The sequence below is a fragment of the Schistocerca piceifrons genome, chromosome 1 (genome assembly GCF_021461385.2).
Source record: "Schistocerca piceifrons isolate TAMUIC-IGC-003096 chromosome 1, iqSchPice1.1, whole genome shotgun sequence".
In the NCBI taxonomy this organism is placed as follows: Eukaryota; Metazoa; Arthropoda; class Insecta; order Orthoptera; family Acrididae; genus Schistocerca; species Schistocerca piceifrons.
The window spans coordinates 686029291-686055117 of record NC_060138.1 but is presented as its reverse complement, the minus strand read 5'-3'; the positions used below and the strand labels follow the sequence as shown (position 1 = coordinate 686055117).

General features: G+C 40.2%; 1 protein-coding gene across 4 annotated transcripts in view; it reads right to left on the bottom strand.

Moving 5' to 3' along the window:
• The window catches only part of LOC124709528 (exonuclease mut-7 homolog), a 232064-nt gene that overhangs the window by 195043 nt on the left and 11194 nt on the right, over positions 1–25827 (bottom strand). For 3 of the 4 annotated variants that reach the window (XM_047240847.1, XM_047240845.1, XM_047240846.1), the window contains exons 2-4: positions 19317–19388; positions 19044–19217; positions 12339–12476 (exon numbers count right to left, since the gene is read on the bottom strand). In XM_047240847.1, the coding sequence (XP_047096803.1) occupies positions 12339–12476; positions 19044–19200 (295 nt within the window). In that variant the 5' untranslated portion in view covers positions 19201–19217; positions 19317–19388. The remainder of the gene's footprint in view (positions 1–12338; positions 12477–19043; positions 19218–19316; positions 19389–25827) is intronic. The other variant, XM_047240848.1, reaches the window with a different exon arrangement.

Genomic DNA, 25827 nt, shown 5'->3' with positions numbered 1-25827 from the left:
CATTATTTTACGTGCTTTCACTTCTAATTCCTCTTTTAGTGTTCTGTGTTGAAGGTTTAGTGTCTCAGATGCGTAGAGAGCTTCAAGTTTAATTACTGTTGTGTAGTGTCGTATTTTGCAGTTCCATGAGAGACTCTTTTGGTTGTAAATGTTTTTTGTTAATTGAAACGCCGTCTCCATTTTCTGGACTCTTGATCTGACATTTCTTTCCATTACAATTTTCTGCAATCCATTCACCTAAATATTTAAATTCTTTTACTCAAGAGATGTAGTTATTACCAATTTTGAGATCAGAAGGTGCATCTTTGATGTCAGTCATAAATTTTGTTTTTTCAAATGAAATTTGTAATCCTATTTTTGCTGCCTGCTCTTGTAATAATTCTAGCTGTTTCTGTGCATCGGTAATGCCTTGTGCGATCAGTGCCACATCATCAGCAAATGCTAAACAGTCTAATTCTATGCCCTTACGTCTTGGTCCCAGTCTGTGTGCTGGTGCACCTGCTTTTCTCCATTCTCTAACAACTTTTTCAAGAGCACAATTGAAGAGCATTGGGGACAGTACATCCCCTTGTCGTACTCCTGTGCCTATTTCAAATTCTGTGCTCAATTCTCTCATAAATTTTACTTTGGATTTGGTCTCCGTGAGTGTTTCTTTTATTATGTTTATTGTCTTTTGATCTAGTCCAAATTCTGCTAATACTTCAAAAAGGGATTCTCTGTCTATACTGTCATATGCTTTTTTAAAGTCGACAAACGTGATGACATAACTTTTGTTTGAAGTACTATGAAAATATTTCATTGAGTTTTTCAAGTTAAGGATTTGTTCTACACACGATCGACCTTTTCTGAATCCACCTTGGTATTCGCCTAGTTTTGAATCCAGCTGAGGTTCTGCTCAGTTTAGTAGGGCTTTAGACAGAATTTTGTATGTTATTGACAGTAAAGAGATTCCATGATAGTTGTTGGGGTCTGTTTTACTTCCTTTTATGTACAGAGGATGTATGATTGCTGTCTTCCAATCTGTGGGGATTTTTTCAGTTTTCCAGATTTCATGCATAATTTCTTTGAGTTTTGCAATAAGATTTTCTCCTGCATTTTTCCATAATTCTGCGATGATTTAGTCTTCTGATGCTTTGTTATTTTTCAGTGACTGAATTATCTCCTGTAAACTTGGTAGCTTTTGAGTCTGGGTTTCGCTGTGTGTGATGGAACTCAAATTTTTCTGCAGGCTTTTCACAATTCAGCAATTTAGAAAAGTATTTTGCAAGAATTTCACAGTCTTCGATGTTGGTATGGGCAATTTCCCCATGTTCATTTTTGAATTGGAGTGATGGAGGAGAGTACTTTGTTAATTTTTGTTTGAATACTCTTTAGAAATTTCAGGAATTGTTTTTCTTGAAATCATTTTCTATATCTTACAATTTTTTGTCTTCGTGTTGTTTACGGACTGTTCGTATTGCTTTTGTGACTGTTTTTCTGGTATCTTTGAGAGCTTCCAAGGTCTTTTGAGTTTTGTTGCACAATCAATTTTGCCACGCCTGTTGTCTGAGATTTATCAGTTGGTCACACTCATCTGTCCACCATGGGTGTTTACGTGTTCTTGTTTGCGGTGCTACAGTTTCAGCTGCTTTTAAAAGTCCTGCTAGCAGTTGTTGACAATTTTGTGGTTTTAAATGTTGTGTTTCTTTTGTAAATTGTTCATTACCAGGGAATGACATCTAGGGAGAATTTTGTTGGGTAATGGTCAGAATCTAGGTCTAGTCCATTAAGGACTTTAAGTTTCATGATTTCTACTGTATTTACGTGGGAGATTATTACATGATCCAACTGATATTCACCTAGTAATGGATTAGGTGAGATCCAAGTTTTCGTTTTCGAGGCTCTTTTCTTGAAAAATGTTGATTTGGAAAATAGGTCGTGATTTTTGCAGATTTCAATGAGTCGCATGCCATTCCGGTTGGTCTGTGTATGCCCTGACCATTTACCTACCCAATATCGATATTTCTTTTCTTTACCGATTTGTGCATTGAAATCGCCCATAAGGATTTTGACATGGTTATTTGGGAGTTTTTGGAGAATATTCATCATTAATATATTTCTTTCAGTCAAAAGGCAAGATAAATGGGAAATGAAAGATGTGTCAGGATACGTGAAAAATGAGCAAGTACGTGAGAATCACATGTAAGATCTAAAGTAATCAGCTAATGTCAGTAGGAAATTATGTAGCAGCAGAGGAAAAGAAAGAGAGAAAATCTCGAATAAATAGTTTAGTACTACCTGTGGTAACACAAATGTTTTGGTGTTTAAGGCAATTACTTATGGAGAAGTTTGTCAATCTATATTAAAATATGTCATGTTACATCCCATCAGGAATCAGTTAAGTTGAAGTGAGGTTTAAGTACAGTTGCCTAAAGATGTGTGTGGAATGAAAAAGGAAGACTCAGTTCTGGTCTCAGTTTAAAGTAATATTAAGAAATCAGGAAAAAGTTTGTCTGTTAGGAGTAAAGTTTGCATATAATACTAGGATTTGTCACTGTAGAGAGTGGTTCAGTAGATTCATTTTTGCATATGAGCAGCAAAGTTAGTGCTTATTTCTTAGATAATGGAGTAATGAGGTAATAATGAATGTGTAATTATGCACTAATGGAATAATGAAGTAATGATTGACAAAAATTATGAGAAACATGTTAGGGTATTAATGGTTAGGAAGTCTGTCACTGTGGTAGGCTATTTATTGAGAATGCACTCCTTCAGATAACAAGGTCAGAACAATGTAAATGATGGAACAGACATTAACAAGTAATGTAATGCTACCTGTATACTGGCAAGTGTTATTTTATACTGGAAATCTAAACTGGGCAACATTTGGTAATACCTGTATGTGTAATTAACGACAAAGAAAATGGGAAGTTTAATGAAAGAGTAATATTTTGCTACAGTACTGGTTATATACTGCTACACGCTTTATTTCACAGGCTACTGGAAACTGATATTTGTGTTCTGGATAGTGACTGGCTTAAGATAATGATGATACAATGAGGAAAATATTTCTGCTTATTTACTATAAATTGTTCATCACAAGAATAAACCTGATGTAAACAATCACAAACGTGATGATTGGTCAGAAGCCGTAGCACACACACACTGGTGTTGTTACGCTCTTGGAAGTATTAGATATATTATTACTAACTTCTGTTAAATGAAACTTTAAGACGTTCAAATGTATTAACAGCCACCAACATTTTTCTTAATCACGCTTCAGCTACATAGTTTTTATTTCAAAAATCATGTACAGTCACAGCCTCGGCACCGCTGTGATCTGATTATCGCACTGTTAATGTGCAGTATGAAAATGGCTGAGCCTGCTTTCTGTTCCGTGGTGAAATGTGCACAGAACAAGATTGAAAAGTGCCGAGAAATACATATTCTTAATGTTTTCATAAATTTACGGAGATAATCGTCTTCGAAGTTTTCCCAGTGTTGTACACACTGCAGGTGATATGAACATGTAGCACAGTCGGTAGCGTAATGGTATGTGAGCTAAATGCAGTAATTCATGCATTGGTTCAAATCTCCCCAGTGTCCTTTTGTTTTCTCGTTCAATTTCAAATACCTACATCTTGTACTTCTTTTTTTATGAATAATGCAAGTCTTGTTGTGTCTAATTACATATTGGACACGAAATTCCTGTTTCCATTTCAAATACAAATTCGTAATTATTGATGTATTATGAAAGGCTGTTCATAAAAGTTGTTTAATTAAGAAAACATAACAATTTAATTTTTAAGGCAAAAATGAAAAACCAAATACTCTATTTGGATTATGTCCATCGTTTTATACCACAGTGATAGACAAGTAACACAGAAACATGAGAAACAACTTTATTTGTATTATGTCCATCGTTTTATACCACAGAGGCAGACAAGTATCACAGAAACATGAAAAACAATCGTTTTCACAGCATCGAGCACATCATACAAATGCTGCATTTTTACATTTGCTACTGTACCACTACAATATGAACCCAACGGAACTGACCTGGAGCCAAGCTGTGGGGTTTGGCCCGAGAAGTAACGAGACTGTTAAGCTGTCAGACGTACTGGAACCAACACGTGCAGCTTTTTCACATGCCATTGGCTAACGCTGGCGGGATATAGAACGGTTCATCATAAAAGAAGAAGAGAAAATGCTGCCTGCACCTTGTTGACTTTGTGGATTCTGTTGTTGACAGGCTCATTATCAACGTAGCAGGTGACACTTCCAGAACTGAAATGTATTACTCAGATTCGGATAAGGAAGGAGCTAAGAGATTACCAGACGACTGACTGTAAGTAATATCTGCAGTGACGTCAACATTTAACTACATGGTGAAATCCTTCAATACTCTCTTAAGTTACATACAGCTTATGCAGAAAAATTACTCTGTGGTTAAGTCGCGAATTTTCATCATTCTTGTTTTTAATTACAATAGAACATTATCATTTTTAGCTAAAGTGTTGCAGTTTTCATCTAGTCGTCTAAGGAACATATTGTGGGAGATTTGCAGTGTATTATTTCATTCTGCTTAAAAATTAAATGGCATTCGAAGCTTTATGCTCCTCTACTCATCTCTTTTTACGTGTGAACTGCAGCTGGCCACGTCACTGCCAGCTAGCTGTACCAGCAGAGGGGCCTGTGATGTCCAAGTTAAACGCACCGGTAAAGCTGCTGTTCCGTAGTATTGCTAGGTCGATGTGCTCTTAACACATAGCATAAAACGTACCCCTATTATCATACTTCACAGTACTCTAGACAGCTTGGCTAGTCTCACATGAAACGGAAATCCAATGAGGTTCCAGCAAATGCGGAAGAATACATTAGTGCAATGTTTACATCAGATTTATTCTTATGATGAACGGATTATGGTAACAGTAACTCAAAGGTAACTTGAATATTCTGGCAAGAGTGGATAATTTGGTGACATTTTGGGAATTTCATGAGGATTTAGTTTTCTGAAAGGTAGTAATCTGAGTGAAGTAATGCAATGATTTGAAGCGACTTCCATCACCTTAATTTCAATTAATTGGTAATTATGTAACAGTATTGTGATCATGGTTTTGTTCTCTTCAGAAGACATAAAATATGGCTAAAAACTTTACTTTCGAATTCAATTATGTGAGACAATGATTTGGGTTAAAATACAGGAGTACACGGAAGAGATTCCACTCTTTTTAAATCATCTTTATTTATTTGTTTGTTTATTTACATAGTTTACACCCACATTGGAGCACTAAAATCAAACATAATACAACAGAGTCTACAATGAGTAAGTTTAGGTCTTAGCAGTCAGCAATTTCTTCGTTTTCCAAAATTCCTTCATTCGCTCTGATCTGGCTGCTCGTTCTTCTACAGATATAACATACTTCTTCTGTTGTGATGGTTTGAATGTCAGCCGTGTGTATTTGTTCTTCAGAAGCAGTTTCTCTTCTCTGTGTTAAATTTGGTGTCTGGTGACTTTCAATTCATCCAGATCACTTTATAAGAATACTATTGTGACATTTCATGACATATGCTGCATGTGTATATAATATTATGTAATGAATATATGTCAGAAAAATGAGAATTTTCTTGAAAGTTTAGCTGTGGTAATTGTCTGTATACTAAGGTAAGAGGTTTTGTTTTTGTTCCCCATTTACAATGACGGAGTATAACGACTTCCCAGGACACCACTAAAACTGGAGGATATGGGGGGCAACCATTTGGACCTATAAAAGGCATGGACCCAATTTCAGCTAAGTGAAACAGTGGCAGGTTTGATTGTATAAGAAGAAATCAGTGAAAGAACTGGAAGATGGGAAATTTGTTTCATAAAATTAAGAAAGTTTTACACTGTCTTAATTGTTTTTATTTATTTATTTATTTTGTCTCCATGCTATTTAACTTCTGATTTTCAGGAACAAACTTTTGATGTTGAAATATGTTTTTTTTTTCTACGGTATATGATTTTGTACGTGAGTATTTGAACAGCATGTAATTCTTTGTATTAGACATTTATGGCCAGTTTAGGCAATCAAAACAATTTTGAATCTGTATATGCAACTTTTTGTACAAATTTTGTGGGCTGTTGTTCAGACATTACACAGTCAGCTATTTGGTAACTATCTGTCTATACAACCCAATGTTGGGGTGTGGAACAAAGCAGGTGGATTCTTTTCCCCTGTTATTTTAGAAACTGCCAGTTACACATGGGCGGTTATTACAGTAACAGTTTTAAGTTTAGTTATTTTCTGCCACCTGTAGTAGCCATAAAATAAACAAACATGAGCTAATGGAAGTGAGTGCAGCTCTACTGCTTTTACATCACACAAGGAATCAACTAAGAAAGAACACAAGAATTCAGGTTTTGTGGATGTGTGTTTTTTAATGGAATGCTTCACAAAATTTAACTAGTGAGCTGACACTGTGGTGGATACATATCTGTCCCATGATTTTACCAGAACGTCGAAACAATTTTGAAAATCTCATACATGCAATTTTCCGGAGAATTGCTACATGTTGTTGTGGTCTTCAGTCCTGAGACCGGTTTGATGCAGCTCTCCATGCTACCCTATCCTCTGCAAGCTGCTTCATCTCCCAGTACTTACTGTAACCTACACCCTTCTGAATCTGCTTAGTGTATTCATCTCTTGGTCTCCCTCTATGATTTTTACCTTCCACACTGCCCTCCAAAACTAAATTTGTGATCCCTTGATACCTCAGAACATGTCCTACAAACCGGTCCCTTCTTCTTGTCAAGTTGTGCCCCAAACTCCTCTTCTCCCCAATTCTATTCAATACCTCCTCGCCCGCATCTCGTGGTCGTGCGGTAGCGTTCTCGCTTCCCACGCCCGGGTTCCCGGGTTCGATTCCCGGCGGGGTCAGAGATTTTCTCTGCCTCGTGATGGCTGGGTGTTGTGTGCTGTCCTTAGGTTAGTTAGGTTTAAGTAGTTCTAAGTTCTAGGGACTGATGACCATGGATGTTAAGTCCCATAGTGCTCAGAGCCAATACCTCCTCATTAGTTATGTGATCTACCCATCTAATCTTCAGCATTCTTCTGTAGCACCACATTTCGAAAGCTTCTATACTCTTCTTGTCCAAACTATTTATCGGCCATGTTTCACTTCCATACATGGCTACACTCCATACAAATACTTTCAGAAACGACTTCCTGACATTTAAATCTGTACTCGATGTTAACAAATTTCTCTTCTTCAGAAACGCTTTTATTGCCATTGCCAGTCTACATTGTATATCCTCTCTACTTCAACCATCACCAGTTATTTTGCTCCCCAAATAGCAAAACTCCTTTACTACTTTAAGTGTCTCATTTCCTAATATAATTCCCTCAGCATCACCCGACTTAATTCGACTACATTCCATTATCCTCGTTTTGCTTTTGTTGATGTTCATCTTATATCCTCCTTTCAAGACACTGTCCATCCCATTCAACTGCTCTTCCAAGTCCTTTGATGTCTCTGACAGTATTACAATCTCATCGGCGAACCTCAAACTTTTTATTTCTTCTCCACGGATTTTAATACCTACACCGAATTTTTCTTTTGTTTCCTTTACTGTTTGCTCAATATACTGATTGAACAACATCGAGGATAGGCTACAACCCTGTCTCACTCCCTTCCCAACCACTGCTTCCCTTTCATGTCCCTCGACTCTTATAACTGCTATCTGGTTTCTGTACAAATTGTAAATAGCCTTTCGTTCCCTGTATTTTACCCCTGCCACCCTTTAGAATTTGAAAGAGAGTATTTCAGTCAACATTGTCAAAAGCTTTCTCTAAGTCTACAAATGCTAGAAATGTAGGTTTGCCTTTCCTTAATCTTTCTTCTAAGATAAGTCGTAAGGTCAGTATTGCCTCACGTGTTCCAATGTTTCTACGGAATCCAAACTGATCTTCCCCAAGATTGGCTTCTACTAGCCAGTACAAATTTGAGAGTGTGTACCAGTTACGACCCAACTGGCAATCACACTTCAGTTTTTAACTACTGATGATTCATACAGAAGTTTAACATACCTCTTTAAAGTTCACTATTCTATACATCTCGTGTTACCACAAATATGTAATGCTTTGATTTGACTGCAAGACTTCATTACAGGAAGTTTGAAATAAGAATTTTTTTAATTCTCCAACACATACTACTGTTCACACTATCAATTCCTGCTTCAGGTAAGTCTCAGGATTGTGAAACTCCTAACAAATTAAAAACCATATGGATGAAGAGCCACCTGCGCTTCCACTCTTCCTGTGCAACTTCTTTTACCTTGCATTTGGTATTGGTTCAGACACCTCAGAATTTTTTGTATGCTTCGTAACACTTGAATCCAAGCTAGTTGGCAACAGCTTGCAAACTTTTTCTCCCCTCCCTCCAGTTTGTGATCTTAGTACACATTAATTTTGACATCCCTTAGCTTTGATGTATGATATGGTATGTTACGGTTGGCATTGTTTACACTTATTTCTTGTCAATAACAGATTATTTCAACTGTGTATGTTACATTCCCCCGTATGTGAATTGCAGTTATAAAATTCATACTTCTCTTGTTTGTTCACTTCTCCGCGGCTATACACAACAAAGCCAGAACAATAACCATCTACAACATATGTGGCTACATGTATGAACACAAACTTTGGAACAAAAGTGAAACAATACTGTTTTCGCACAGATATGCGATTGCAGTGCTTTTGGTGAGAGGAGTAGGAAACAAAGATGACACCAAGAGCGTAGCATATACACACACACACACACACACACACACACACACACACGAGCATATAATCACAAAACAGAGAGAAATACTGCCCTGCAATACAGGATGTTCTCCAATCTTGGTGGACAACACTGGCAACCCGTCGGCAATACATCAGCAATTATGTGAAGCTTCAGCAATATTGCCCAGCCGTATCACAAAACTGCCATGTATTGCAGCCACATTGCAGCAATGTTGACTGCTGTAAAATATGGCCCATTTAAACACCCCTTAAGAACTTATTACACGGCCATCGGGAGACATGTTCCCAATGAAAGACATGGGAGTCAATGCATTAAAAAATAGGTACAAAGACTCCAAACATATAATGCTGGTACTAACTAACATATAGAATGAAAGCAATCCAAATATAAAACAACACAAAATCTTCACTTAGAAAAGTGAAGGCATTTTGTAAGTTTTATTTAGGTATCCACCACAGTGTCTATGACAAACTATGACACTGCAGAAAGCACGTTGAATAAAATTCGTCATACCTGCCTCACTTTGCATACATTGAAAGGCACATTAGATCCTTCAATGAATGTGATTGCAGACAAAAATCTGTTTTTCATACATTAAGGAATTTCAGTTTGGGGGGGGGGGGGGCGGAGGGGGGGGGGGGGGGAAGTGGTGGATACAAGGAACTATCCTGGGGACTATACAACAGTGACACTGTCATGTGATAGGCCCCACTAACTTCTTTCACAAAAAGTGTCCAAGATAAATACAATTTCTCTGCCAGTCTTGGTGATTACACATAATGACTGTCAATGCTTACCTAGACACTGCTGTTAGGTGTGTCACACGCGTTATGTATTTTAATCCTGTCCACTCATTTATATACAATGAGGTGATTAAATTCATATGCAACAACCACCACCCAGATGCTGTCAACCGCTCTGGTAGAGGAATGGAACACTCTACCATAAGAACTTCTTAACAACTTTGTGGCCAGCAAGGGAGTATGTTGCAGAGCACGCACTACCGTCCGTGGCAATCACACGCCTTATTAAGAACCATGTCCCACTGCTTGTATTGTCCAAAGGGCAAACACATATCACTAACAAGGGGAGGCCACGACGTTTGGAACGTGGATTTACTTCAAACTTCATACACCCTTAGTACCCCATTATGACAGCAATATGTGTAAGCAGTAGCGCGTACTTTTCAAGCATTATTGAGAAAATTCGCAAGATAATTTCAGTCATCAAATATATACCTGTGCATTGTCATTTTTACCATGAAGTGACGGCAGCCAAGTGGTTAGTGTTCAAGTCCCATAATCGCTGGATCGAGTCCCGTTCGTCAGTTCCCCCCCCCCCCCCCCCCCCCCCCCCCGAAATTATCTTGTGAATTTCTCAATAAGGCTTGAGAAGTACGCACTACTGCTTTCACATTTTGCTGTCCCAATGGAGTACTACGAGTGTACGAAGTTTGAAGTAAATCCGCATTCCAGATGTCGTGGCCTCCCCTTGTAAGACTTCAGTTCAATTATTGCCTTTGAATATACTTGTCATTTCTGTTCGTCCCATTGCGTATTTCTTACAGTTACCTTCAACACTATACTGAAGTGACAAAAGTCACCTGATAGCAATATGGACATATACAGATGGCAGTTATATCCTATACATAAGGTATAAAAGGGCAGCACATCTGTGGAGATGTAATTTGAACCACAGATGGCTCATATGAAAAAGTGTCTGATATGATTATGGCTACACGCTGGAGATTAACAGATTCTGAATGCGAAATGTAGTTGAAGCTAGACACATGACACATTTTATTTTGCAACTCATTAGGGAATTCAATATTCTGAGATCCACAGTGTCTAGAGTGTGCCAAGAATAGAAAAATTTCACATATTACCTCTCACCATGGACAATGCAGTGGTCGATGGTCTTCACTTAACAACCAAGAGCAGTGGCATTTGCATAGAGTTGTCAGTGCTAACAGACAAGCAACACAGAGTGAAATACTGCAGAAATCAGTGTGGGAAGTATGTCAAATGAACCCGTTAGGACAGTGCGCCAAAATTTGGCGTTAATTATCCACAGCACCAGACGACTGACTATAGTGGCTTTGCTAACAGCACAAGATCGCCTGCAGTGCCTCTCTTGGGCTTGTGACTATATCAGCTGAACCCTACCTGACTGTAAAACTGTGGCCTGGTCAAGTGAGTCCAGAAAGGGCTGATGGTAGGGTTCAAGAGTGGCGCGGACCCCACAATGCCATGGACCCAAGTTGTCAACAAGACACTGTGCAAGCTGGTTGTAATTCCATAATGGCGTGTGCTGTATTTATGTAGAATGGACTGGGTCCTCTGGTCTAATTGAACCGATCATTGACTAGAAATGGGTATGTTCAGCTACTTGGAGACCATTTGCACCCATTCAGGACTTCATGTTCCTAAACAATGATGGAATTTTTATGGATGAAAATGCGACAATGTGCCATGTTATCGAGCATCAATTGTTTGTGACTTGGCTGAAGAACATTTTGGACAATTAAAGTGAATGATCTGGCCGTCCAGATCATCTGACATGAATCCCACTGAACACTTATGGGACATAATGGAAAGGACAATTTGTGCACAAACTCCTGCACACGCAACACTTTCGCAATTATGGACAGCTATAGGGGCAGCATGGCTAAATATTTCTACATTGGACTTCCAACGACTTGTTGAGTCCATGAATGTCAAGTTGCTGCACTAACCTGGGCAAAAGGAGGTCCAACACTATATTAGAAGGTATCCCACGACTTTTCTCACCTCAGTGTGTCATGACAATGCAATATAATGCCTCTCATGAAATGTGCTGTATCAGTAAAAGGACTGGCCCTCCAGAAAGAAGAAGTTGCAGAATTCAAGCACGTATTACCATCTCCCAGCAGCAACACTAAAGAGATGCAAATGATTTAAATGAACTAAAGTAATGCACATTCCAACTGGATATGATCTATCTGTAAACTGATAAGCAAGCAGCCACCATTGTGAAGGAAATGGCATTGCCCAGAAGAATGCTACAATTGCAGTACAGGGGTGACTAACAATCAGTTTCCTGCCTAGCAGTGCAGCGCAGGCAGGCAGTGATTTACATATATTCTGTTCCGGTTTTTTCTTCCAATAGTTGGATTAGTTCTTAATTGCTTTATTATGTAGTGTTACTGCATTTAGTGGAAAATGAACACTCCTCACATGTCCCAAGTGATTTGAAAGGCATGCTGCAGAAAGGTTGGTCTAATTTTATGAAAAAGCCTGTAGTTGTTCCTGCACAGAGAGTGGGGGCTTGCTTCCTCACTCTTCAGTTTGCAGTGAGACTCTACATAACGTGATATAATGTTAACATATATTTTGTTAAATAATAAAAAACCACATCAAAGCCCGCCTGGAAATCATGAGGAAAAGCACAACTTAGGCTCCACTATTTACGGCCTTCTTTATAGATAATAGCTCAGTCATTAAAACAAACATAACATTTTTAGTGTCAGCTTTACTCACAAGTTGCATTCAAAATATATTCTATCATTATTGGAGATGACACAGTTCACTTACCTGTATATGCTAAAGAGTTAGTTTTAGCTTGGTAGAAATCTTCACTATTTAACATTATCTGAAGAGCTGTAATATAGGGGTTACCAGCAGCAGCAAAACAATTGTGCAGCATTTGTCTTACAGCATCGCTCTTCTTCCCTAAAACAAAATCGTTTTTAACAACAGGAAGGTTTGTATATTAACAACTGCATTAGAAAAGATAGTAAACAAGCAAAGCGACATTTGATTCCATTGAAATCTCACTAAAAATTTTTAATGTAATTCTTAAGCTCCACATGTGAAATGAAAATAAGTATTTATTTCACATACAATAATTTGTTTTAATGGTCTTCAAAATTAAGAACAACTCAGTAAACAAAAATCAGATCAACTTTCACTGATTGCAAGCAAGTGAAATTGAGAATTTCATCATATTTAACAAAGAACATTGCCCCCACATAATTAACAGAAGTTCGATTTGTCAAGACTATGTATGGGTAAATAAATAAATCAGATTAAGTGGACTGCTTTTTGCATAACAGCTCTTGCAAATATGAGTAATACTAAGTACTATGAAATTCCAAACAACAGAGGGAGGAAAAACAAGAATACAGAAGGAAACAAAGACTATATCTGATAATGACATGATTACTGAAAAGATGCACCAAATAGCTATGTATAATTAAATACTCTTTATTCAGAACAGACTGTTTCGGCAGTTATCACCATTGTCAAGTACATCTAGACTGATGTGACGTCCATATTACATCGTAAGTGAACTGTCTTATAACTGTCACTGTTGGGTAGTTCCATGAGTAATGGAATGACACTTGGTGATAGTTTTTGCACAATAAGGATAGTAAAGACGAAGGATCATGATAAAAGACAAAAAATTTGTATTTTCTACACAAGCAAAGGAACACAAGTTACGTAATTTAATAGTTGAAGTTTCATTCATATAATGAGACTTATGTAAAAAAAACTTTCTGGTAATGGAATGACAATTCAGACATGCATATTGTTCTCATTTATAATGCAACAATAATTCAGCTCGTTCATTTCCTATCAATATTCACAAAAATTATACTGTGAAGAGAGATAAATGGGAAACAAAATGACATAGAAGATAAATGCATGACACTAATCTACATCTACATTGATACTCCGCAAGCCACCCAACGGTGTGTGGCGGAGGGCACTTTACGTGCCACTGTCATTACCTCCCTTTCCTGTTCCAGTCGCGTATGGTTCGCGGGAAGAACGACTGTCTGAAAGCCTCCGTGCGCGCTCTAATCTCTCTAATTTTACATTCGTGATCTCCTCGGGAAGTACAAGTAGGGGGAAGCAATATATTCGATACCTCATCCAGAAACGCACCCTCTCGAAACCTGGCGAGCAAGCTACACCGCGATGCAGAGCGCCTCTCTTGCAGAGTCTGCCACTTGAGTTTATTAAACATCTCCGTAACGCTATCACGGTTACCAAATAACCCAGTGACGAAACGCGCCGCTCTTCTTTGGATCTTCTCTATCTCCTCCGTCAACCCGACCTGGTACGGATCCCACACTGATGAGCAATACTCAAGTATAGGTCGAACGAGTGTTTTGTAAGCCACCTCCTTTGTTGATGGACTACATTTTCTAAGCACTCTCCCAATGAATCTCAACCTGGTACCCGCCTTACCAACAATTAGTTTTATATGATCATTCCACTTCAAATCGTTCCGTACGCATACTCCCAGATATTTTACAGAAGTAACTGCTACCAGCGTTTGTTCCGCTATCATATAATCATACAATAAAGGATCCTTCTTTCTATGTATTCGCAATACATTACATTTGTCTATGTTAAGGGTCAGTTGCCACTCCCTGCACCAAGTGCCTATCCGCTGCAGATCTTCCTGTATTTCGCTACAATTTTCTAATGCAGCAACTTCTCTGTATACTACAGCATCATCCGCGAAAAGCCGCATGGAACTTCCGACACTATCTACTAAGTCGTTTATATATATTGTGAAAAGCAATGGTCCCATAACACTCCCCTGTGGCACGCCAGAGGTTACTTTAACGTCTGTAGACGTCTCTCCATTGATAACAACATGCTGTGTTCTGTTTGCTAAAAACTCTTCAATCCAGCCACACAGCTGGTCTGATATTCCGTAGGCTCTTACTTTGTTTATCAGGCGACAGTGCGGAACTGTATCGAACGCCTTCCGGAAGTCAAGAAAAATAGCATCTACCTGGGAGCCTGTATCTAATATTTTCTGGGTCTCATGAACAAATAAGGCGAGTTGGGTCTCACACGATCGCTGTTTCCGGAATCCATGTTGATTCCTACATAGTAGATTCTGGGTTTCCAGAAATGACATGATACGCGAGCAAAAAACATGTTCTAAAATTCTACAAGAGATCGACGTAAGAGATATAGGTCTATAGTTTTGCGCATCTGCTCGACGACCCTTCTTGAAGACTGGGACTATCTGTGCTCTTTTCCAATCATTTGGAACCCTCCGTTCCTCTAGAGACTTGCGGTACACGGCTGTTAGAAGGGGGGCAAGTTCTTTCGCGTACTCTGTGTAGAATCGAATTGGTATCCCGTCAGGTCCAGTGGACTTTCCTCTATTGAGTGATTCCAGTTGCTTTTCTATTCCTTGGACACTTATTTCGATGTCAGCCATTTTTTCGTTTGTGCGAGGATTTAGAGAAGGAACTGCAGTGCGGTCTTCCTCTGTGAAACAGCTTTGGAAAAAGGTGTTTAGTATTTCAGCTTTACGCACGTCATCCTCTGTTTCAATGCCATCATCATCCCGTAGTGTCTGGATATGCTGTTTCGAGCCACTTACTGATTTAACGTAAGACCAGAACTTCCTAGGATTTTCTGTCAAGTCGGTACATAGAATTTTACTTTCGAATTCAATGAACGCTTCACGCATAGCCCTCCTTACGCTAACTTTGACATCGTTTAGCTTCTGTTTGTCTGAGAGGTTTTGGCTGCGTTTAAACTTGGAGTGGAGCTCTCTTTGCTTTCGCAGTAGTTTCCTAACTTTGTTGTTGTACCACGGTGGGTTTTTCCCGTCCCTCACAGTTTTACTCGGCACGTACCTGTCTAAAACGCATTTTACAATTGCCTTGAACTTTTTCCATAAACACTCAACATTGTCAGTGTCGGAACAGAAATTTTCGTTTTGATCTGTTAGGTAGTCTGAAATCTGCCTTCTATTACTCTTGCTAAACAGATAAACCTTCCTCCCTTTTTTTATATTCCTATTAACTTCCATATTCAGGGATGCTGCAACGGCCTTATGATCACTGATTCCCTGTTCTGTACATACAGATTCGAAAAGTTCGGGTCTGTTTGTTATCAGTAGGTCCAATATGTTATCTCCACGAGTCGGTTCTCTGTTTAATTGCTCGAGGTAATTTTCGGATAGTGCACTCAGTATAATGTCACTCGATGCTCTGTCCCTACCACCCGTCCTAAACATCTGAGTGTCCCAGTCTATATCTGGTAAATTGAAATCTCCACCTAAGACTATAACATGCTGAGAAAATTTATGTGAAATGTATTCCAAATTTTCTCTCAGTTGTTCTGCCACTAATGCTGCTGAGTCGGGAGGTCGGTAAAAGGAGCCAATTATTAACCTAGTTCGGTTGTTTAGTGTAACCTCCACCCAATATTTTACTAACAAAATAAAATAAATAAATAAATGAATAAATAAAATTGCTGGTAACAGAATGTCACTTAATAGTAACAGAATGATACTTTCACTTGAAAATTACCAGTTTTATTCTGCACTGCTGATTAGGTAGGGAAAATGGTACTTATTCCTCCAATCTACAGTAGGTGCAGCTAGTTTCTCTAAAATTTGGTCTTTTTCTACCCAACATTTATCTTCCTTTGAGGGAAATATAAATATCTTTCGATTTGCATCATTCTTTCTAAGAAATGAAATTTCATAACCATCTTCAACATAAATCACCTGCCCCACAAAAAATCTTTATCTGTTTCTTACAGCATAGGAAACCAAAGTTGAATGATTGATCAGTTTTCTTTGGCTGAAGATCGCTTTTTGAAATTGTGCACAAACCTCTGGGGAGATAGTGAGTAATGCTGGTACTCAATAATATATGGAGCAATAGGTGTAACAGCATGGGTGGTTTTTGTCTGCTCTATTGGAACTACTCCCATCCACATTTGATCCAATTCCTCTGTATTCTTTGAAATTTGCAAGGCAAAGATATAAAAAAATGTTTATGCCATGACATCTTTCACGTGCAGCTTTTGCAAAGTCCCCAGCACCAGATAGTTTGTGTTTCCCAGCTTTGCAGATATTCCAGACTGTAGACTTTACAGTTCCACAGTCCCACCCACAACACCTTTGCAGTGTGATGTGGCAAAGAAGTTCCATGAAACATTTATTCTATAGCATTCTCTGAAAAATGTCAAGTTGGCAAACAGGAACTGCTGCTTAAATTGACCGGCTGCACTATCACTTGTGAATGTGACAGATTCTACCTCTGGGTTCATGGATATAATGTGCTCTACAATTTTACTTAGGAAAGCACACACTGAATATTTATTACGATCAAGTTTATCACTAACAACAGCACAAGAATATCCATCATTTTGTGAGTCCCAAACAAATGCTGTAAACAAAGTGAGTTGTTGTTTTGACCAATGGGCACTCTGGACTTCATTCTGTAGCTGAACAGTATAATTTTCTGCAAAATCTACTTGCAGCAAGATGATGATCTTGTTTGCAGAATTCTTTTTGTTTTCAAAAAAATTTGATTGTTGTCTTTTAATAAATGTATGTTGTAATAATTGGTGTAGCATGTTTGAAAGAGCATGAAGACTCTGACCAACAGTACCATGAATCTCTTTCAGAGTGATTCACTGGTTCACTGTTTGCCATTGGGTCCATTTGATCAGCTTCTTCATTAAGTTCTCATCCAAAGAATACTTAACTTCCAAAGATACATCTGCACACTTTTCACATTTTGACATCATGCAAACATCTTTCTCTTGATTTCAGACTGTTGTGTTAATGAAGTCAGAAAATGTGGTTCATTATCATATAATCTTTCATTCCAGGAGTTTGCCATGATATGTTATCTCAAACATAAAAAAATAGCAACAGCTGCTTCTGTGCTTGGATTTCGGCATTGAATCTGATTTTTCACCTGTTGTTCACTTACTTAAACTCCATGAACAGCAACTAATTCCAAGAGAACTTTCTTGGACTTCTAGGGAAACAAGTTGCCACACGTTTAACTGATTTGCTTAATGTAGCAGGTGATTTACATGGACTATTTGTGTAGGTGACGCAAGCATCACTACCATTGCCTTCGCTGCTGGCTCTAACTTTATTTCTGAATTTTCTTTGATTAAGTTCCTCTTTTTCTCTTTGCTTCTTAAGTTGAGCAGGAGTTAAAAGGCTGAAAGTTTCCTTTCCCTGTCCTTCCCCTTAATATCATCACTTAATCCTTTCTCCTTCAGTCATTTCCGGTATTCTCTCATTTTCTCAGCTGATGTGAGGGGCATGATAACAACTACAAAAATGAAATATCTTGTTTGAGAATTGCGGAAACACTGTAATTGTTAAAAATAATTAAATGTCTATTTTAAAAAAAACACTACAAAACATTGTTTATATTGAATATGTTTTCTCTGTAGTGAGACATGTGTCTCATAAATCTGTTTTTCCATGCCTATTTTCAGGAGTCTACAAAATTGCATTGACCTTGAAAAATAAATTTCACACTTTTTCGGTATCGGAATAACAGGAGATAGCAATAAAAAATAAATCAGCCTGGGGACTTTACTAATTAAATAAAATCAATATAAACTGTCGAAATGGGCTGACCTAAGATACTTGTAAAGTTTTTCATGTATATTCTGTTAATAAATTACTTTACAATGCATTAGTGTAGTACTTTTGAAAACTTTCTTAGAGGGTCTAGAAGCTGAAATTTTAGACATGCTATAAGGCCATTTGTTCAGTCCCAGCACTTCTTAACATGAAAATGAAGCTTCAAAAAAGCGTTTCAGCTAACAGAAATGGTAATCAGAATTGTAATAAGAATATTTTTAATTTTTAAAGTTTGTGCCCATATCCATGTTCTCATGGAACAGCCCTGTTTTGACAAGATGGTTCATTTTATCAAAACAGTGACAGTTTTAAGACAGTTCACTAATGACATAATACGGAGAAGAAGAAAATGAAGAAGAAAAAAATTGTATCATAGCCAATACTTTCATGTTTCACAGGGAATAACCTGGAACTCATCTGATCAGAAACTGAGTACTGATTGTGGTAATAGATTGATCTGTAGAATAGCACCAGTTCCACGTTAGGTGGGAAGGTGATGGATAGGTTGAGAGTTGGCAAACCCAATGAATGTGAATGTAAAATAAAGTTGATCTGTACTGCGGCTTAATATTTACATTTGCACCATATGCAACACACTTTGCAGTAATTAATGCACTTTTCACTATAAAAGCTGACACTGCAAGGTAAATTCAGAAAATTTATATTACATAATGGACAAGTCTTTGATACACATTTTGATACATATTACATACATTTTTCAAACAAACTGTGACAAATGCAAGGGGGATTCAACACAAAACTTTTACCCACAAATCATTTACTTTGTAAGGGAGCTTAAAACAACTAATTATTGAATAATTTCAACAACTATGTGGCACAATATAAATACTCACATCGACGCCACATTTCGATTAGTTGTTTGATCCAAGCAGAAAGTGCATCATCTGGTTGATGAAAGCCTTGCGATTCATCGTGGTACTGATGGAGGAGCGAGCTATCAATCCATCTCCCATCTCGTCTGCCGCCTCTTCCCCTTCCTCCATATGCCATTATGCTAATGAGCAGTTCTAATAAGAGAACAAATTGTAATTACAGAGCTTGGAAATTGGTGCATTATTTTTTAGATAAGTGCATCCTTGTGCTTCAGAAAAAAAAACTGAGCTTACTGTCTTGCAGATTTATGTTTTATACATATGACCAGGGAGAAAGACAAAGGAACCTGACAAGGTCATGGTGTACTGAAACAAAGAATGCTAGTGTTAGTAGACAATTCTATTTTGTACATCACTACAATTAATAAAAATTAGAACATATAGTAAAGATTAAATTCTGTGTAGAAGATTAAGATCGTTACACAAAAAACAACATACAAAAACATTCAATTTTTTTACTAGGCATAACTAACTACATTCATGGCATTTAGTTGAAAACACAATTTCAGAGTCTTTTAAAACATGAACAAATACTTCAGACCAACAAAATAACAATGCTGACAGGAATATGAACACTACCCTGCAGAATATGAAATGGAGTAAGACTTTTGAGCCTATAGCTACTTCTACTGAGGTTCTAAAACATTGTTACACACAGAAAAAAAGTATTAACAGATACCTCAGGCATCTGTTTGAGTAGCAACTCTGAAATACCTGAAGAGACGACACAAACCTGGTTCATATCCATTCGCAAAAAAAAGAACACACGAAGAATGACAGATGTATCACCTTAAGATTGAGTGTATTTGTTTTTTAAATAAAGATTTGCTGACACAGGCAAACTGAGAAATTTAGAAATTTCACTTCTCGCTCTGTTCACTTTCCTTTGAATATGGACAGTTGGTTGGTTTAATGATTAAAGGGAGCAAACTATGTGAGGTCATCAGTCCCTCCTACCTGGAACAACCAAGTCAAGAAAACTACACACCAAAGAAGGAACTAGATAATGAAACCAAGAAAAGAAAACTCCAAAGTCTACTGAAGATCAACAAAGTCTAAAGTAATGAACAAGGAAGAAGACAAGGCGGGAAAGGAAGAAAGGCAAGCAAGATGCCCCATCCAGGGAGCAGCCAGAGGCCCCCCCAGGGAGAAAGTACGATGGGGGACATACCTGGGCCACTGTTGCAGGAGGTGGAATTCTCTATCTGGAAATGGGAGACGGTAGTTTGGGTGCTCCAGGGTGCAGCACACCGGATGCGTGACACGTAAGTGATCAATTGTTGCTGGCACAATGGTGGAAGCCCTGCATCTGCTAGGAGACTGATCAGAGGGCTAGTCCAAAAAGCCCCAGCTGTCAGTCTTACCCCACAGAGGTATATCAGGTCTAGCATCTGTAAAATCAAAGGTGATACCAAGAAGTGGGCAAAACTCCTGTAATCTAGGCAGGACTGGACCAATACTGTGTACAGCTGCATCAAGAGTAGGGCGATCTGTGCCCCAGCTGGTGTTGCTAAGACATCGGAGAGCATTGAGGTGTGGCCGTCCATTGACGGAGATGGGGAACCCATGTCAATCAGGCATTAAAGATCAGTCCTGCAAAATCCAATGAGAGTCCACCACGTCAAGGGATTGGCTGTCAAGATATAGATCTGGGTGGGGATGGACTGTATGGTGATGACATAAATGCGTAACTTTTTTTTTGCTTTGGAGTGCAAAATTGCTAAAGTCATAAGTGCCCATATGTAATGAAAAAAAAAAACCAACAATTACTAACTAAAAACCTGAGGCAAAAAAGACTAAAACCCAACTAAACAACTTTAAATAGGAGCAGCTAAGGACAAGGATGCCCCTAGGGAATATTTCTCAAAACATAGTTGAGATGGTGGAGGTCCCCGCAGGGGAAGGGGGGGGGAGGGATGATGAAATTTGTTTTGCCATGCAGCTGCAGGCAACGATCAAACAGAAGATGTGTCATCTGCTGAAACATCTGACAAAGTAGACAGCAAACATAAGATGTTAACATAAACATAAAAAAATGGGCACTGGATCAGAAAGTGGCACACAATGTAGGGTCGAGAGCAGCAGGCACAGAGTGGGGCAGGGTCACCAGTTAATATATGGCAGCGACTAAAACAACAATGTCCTATACACAACTGGGCTAAAATGACCTCCTCGCGACCTGTGGGCTGAGAGGAGGTCGACATGCTATTGGGAGAGGTATAATGTCGCGGAGTTTGTTTCCCTGGAGAGAAGACCACTGTGCACTCCAAAGGGATAGTACATGCCGACAGACAATGACACGAAGTTCATCCATGGGAACAGAATGACTAGCAGGCCAAGGGAGGAGAGGTGCAGCATCAGCAGCCTCATTCCATGGCATGCTGATGTGACCAGGAATACCACATTGCCTCCCCCCACAGTAAGCGAGTAGAGGTATTCTTGGATCTATTGTACTGGAGGGTGGACTGAGTACAGCATGCAAAGACTCTGAAGAGCACTGAGAGAATCTGAGCAGATGACACAATTTGCAAGCCCGTGTCACTGGATGTACCACACGTCCTGACAGAGAGCGTAGAGCTCCATGGTAAAAATCTAGCGCTGGTCAAGGAGTCAATATTTAAAAGAATCATCGCCAAATGCAATGGCGCACGCCATACCCTGATTGGCCTTGGAACCATCGACGTAGACAAAGACACTGTCGCTAAGCCGCATGTGAAGTGCGAGACACTCACTGTGATACAGCAGGCCAGAAGTAGTGTCCTTGGGAACTGAATGGTTGGTTGGTTGGTTGGTTGAGGTTTAAGGGACCAAACAGCAAGGTCATCAGTCCCTTGTTTCAAATATGCTCCATTCCGCTAATGGGACATCTCAGGAAAGTCAAAACAATAAAACGGAAAAGGTAAAAACGTAAAAGGGCAGTCATGTTGTCATTGGTAAAAAACAAAATGAGGGAAGTCGGCAAGACAACGAACCCAACGCTATGCTGAAGCAGCATAGGCAAGACCACCTGTGACTTAAAAGATGCAATCACTAGAATGTAGAAATACGTATGGGAAAAGGAGACTAACCAATCCTTTAAAAAAAAGAAGGTAAAAACAGAGTAAAAGGGGAAGAAAAGAGGATCTCAGTCAGGGAGGTGAATCGGGAATCTCCAAACATGGTGTACAGTGGGAGACACCCAAACACTCACCGCCCTGCCCCAACACCAGAGAGAGATTAAAAACCTTAAAACTGAGAATAAAAACCACTTTCCCAGAGGAAACCGAGAACCAGAGAGACAATCCGGGAATCGTCAGCCAACATCAAAGGTAAAGTGTGGGGGAGTCTGTACTTAGCATGCAGAGCCAAAAGAAGGGGGCATTCAACCAAAATGTGGGCTACTGACTGGAAGGATCCACAACCACAAAGTGGGGGTGGCTCATCACGCAAAAGAAAACCATGGGTCAGCCTGGTATGGCCAATGCGGAGACGACACAGTGTGGTCGAGTCCTTTCGGGAGAGGCGAAAGGAAGAACGCCACGGGCCTGGTGTCGCCTTAATCGCACGAAGTTTATTAGACAGGGGAGTAGCCTCCCAAGAATTGGCCCATGACTGTGCGAAGTGGGATTTGATGTGAAGCCATAAATCCGCTGCAGGAGGGGTTACAGAAAACGGGGGGGGGGTAAGTGACTGCTCCCCCAGCCGAACGATCACCAAGCTCATTACCCAGGATACCCACATGGCCAGGGACCCAAAGGAAGTCAATGGAACAAGCAGCACGGTGAATATCAGCGAGATGGTCATGGATGGCAGAGCCCAAGGGATGGCGCGAAAAACACCGGTCAATAGCAAGAAGGCCACTCATCGAGTCCGTACATAACAAAACACGGTGGTGTTGGGACTGTTTAATAAAGGTAAGGGCCTGGGAAATTGCCATCAATTCCACAGTAAACACCCCACATGTAGGTGGCAGCAGATGATTTTCCGTTCCAACAGAGGGCGTGAAGGCATACCCAACATGATCAGCAGATTTAGACCCATCAGCGTAAAAAAACAACAGCATCCCGAAACTCCCATAAAATTTGGCGGAAAAAGGAACGGAACACCACCTGGGGGATGGAATCTTTCGGACCTCGGCAGAGATCCATCCGAATTCGAGGCTGAGGAACTAACCAAGGAGGGGTGGAGGGGAAGGAGCAAGGAAGACAGGACAAAGAAGGAAGCTGAAAATCACGGCAAAGAGACGCAAAGCGGAGCCCAACCGGTAAACCCGCCCGAGGGCGGGAGTCAGGTGGGCGACGTCCCTGGTCTGGGAACAGGATAGAATAGGAAGGATGAGTGGGAGAGGAACGGATAGTGAGTGCATAAGACACCAGAAGCTGGGACTGCCGAACAGAAAGGGGGGGGGGGGGGGATCCCAGCTTCAACCAGGAGACTATCAACAGAGCTAGTAGGGAAGGCACCGGTGGCCAAACGGATACCATGAGGTGGACGGGATCCAGCACGTGCAGTGTGGAAGGAGCAGTTGAACCATAAACTTGACAACCATAGTTCAAGCGAGACAGAACTAGAGCACGATAAAGACAGAGAAGGAAGGAACGGTCCGCACCCCAAGAGGAGTGGGCAAGGAAGCGAAGGACATTGAGTTTACGGAAACATCCTACCTTCAGGAGTTTGATATGGGGCAGCCAAGTGAGCTTGTTGTCGAAAAGAAGACCCAGGAAACGAAACTTTGGGACCACAGGCAATCGTCGTGCAGCGAGATAGAGCTCTGGATCAGGGTGGATCGTAGTACGGTGACAGAAGTGGACCACCCGTGATTTTAAAGGAGAGAATTGAAACCCGTGTGAGAAGGTCCATGCAGAGGCACGCCGTATAGCTACCTGGAGCTGCCGTTCTGCAGATGCCATCAAGGAGGAACTAACCCAAATGCAGAAATCATCCACATACAGGCCAGGGGCGACCAAGGGACCGACGTGAAAGAAAAGGTGGAATGTACCAGGAGGGCGCACGTCGGAGACACTAGGTAAGGTGCTCTTCCCCAAATGGCTCACACTACGGAGGACAAATTTTGTAATGGAAGTCAAACCCCAGAGGGGGACCAAGGAATGCCAAAAGGAGGAGATGATTATGCAACAAAGCCGAATTGGAAAACCAACAGAACCAGGAGGATAGCGGGGGCCAACATAAGCAAGGGCACCAAGAGAGGGAGAGGAGAGGGCGAGGGGAAAGGAGCAAGGAGGGGAAAGGAGGGGAAGGGAAAGGAAATGCAGCCCTGGAGAGAAAGAAGGCTGCAACGGCTCGGGGCCCCGTGCTCGCCACGCACGTATCCACAAAAGAGTTGTGGACCCCCTGGGGGAGGGAACTGAATGGAATCCAAAATGAACACATACCTCAGCACAATGACAGGGCAGTGAAGAACTCGTAACCATGGAGAATGTGGCAGGGAGGGTAAAGCAAAGCTGTCACAGCAGCAAACGAAAACTGGTAGGACAATCCAAAGTCAGCAGCCTCAGCATAAAGATTCTCAATGGGACTAATATAGAAAGCACCAGTGGCTAAACATATCCCACAATGGTGGATGGTGTTAAGACAATGTAAGAAAGACGGATTTGTGGATGAATATATGATACACCCGTAATTCAGTTTCAAACAGACAAGAGACCAGTATGAACAGAAGACAGTCCAATCCGCTCCCCCCGAGATACTGCATAAAACAGGTAAAACTTTTTAGAGAGCGCGAGTCCAACAATCTGCCAGGTAAGAAGACCAACAGAGTTTCCTAACAAATATTAGTTCCATAAATTTCGTTGTGTCAATGAAGGGAAGAAGGAATGGGCCGAGATGTAGGAATGGGGGAAGAAACTCCCAGTGCTGCCCGAAGTTCATACAGACAGTCTTATCAGCAGAAAATTGGAAGCCATTGTTGATTCTCCACAAGTAAAAATGATCAAGACATCAAGGAAGATGCCACTCAAGTAGACAGGTTCGTTGCGAGCTGCAATAGATCACGAAGTCATCGGCGGAAAGAGAGCCTGAGGTACACGGTGGGAGAGGCTCCATAATAGGGTTAATGGCTATGGCAAATAATACAATGCCTAGTATAGAACCCCAAAGCACCCCATTCTCTTGAATAACAGTGACCAACAGAGCCGAGCCCACACATACCTTAAAACAGAGCTGAGCCCACACATACCTTAAAGACACAGTCTTTTAAAAATTCCCAGATAAAAAGGGGCAGACAACCCCAGCAGCTCCACTCATACATAACATGAAGGATAACTGTCCTCCAGCAGATGCCATATGCTTTCTCCAAAACAAAAATACGACCACAGTTTGGCTCTTCCATAAAATATTGTTAATATTATGAGTTGACAAGGGGATAATTGATCAACTGCAGAGTGTTGCCTACAGAATCTACAATGAGCATCTGCGAGAAGATTCCGAGATTCGAGTCACTCCATCAGCCGACCATTAATCATATGTTCCACCGTTTTGCAGATGCTACTGGTGAGGGCCACTGGGCAGAAGCTGGAAGGAAGGTGTTTGTCCTTACCAGGTTTAGGTATGAGAATGACAACGGCCTCACGCAAGCGAATGGGAAACGTGTCATCTGTCCAAATGCATTGATATGTATCGAGGAGAAAGCATAGGCCCTGAAGTAGATAGGTGCTGCAACATCAGAATGTGAATGCCGTCCAGTCCTGGAATGAATAACTGGGACGAAGAGTGTGCATGCTTAAGCTCCCTCATAGTAAAAGCAGTA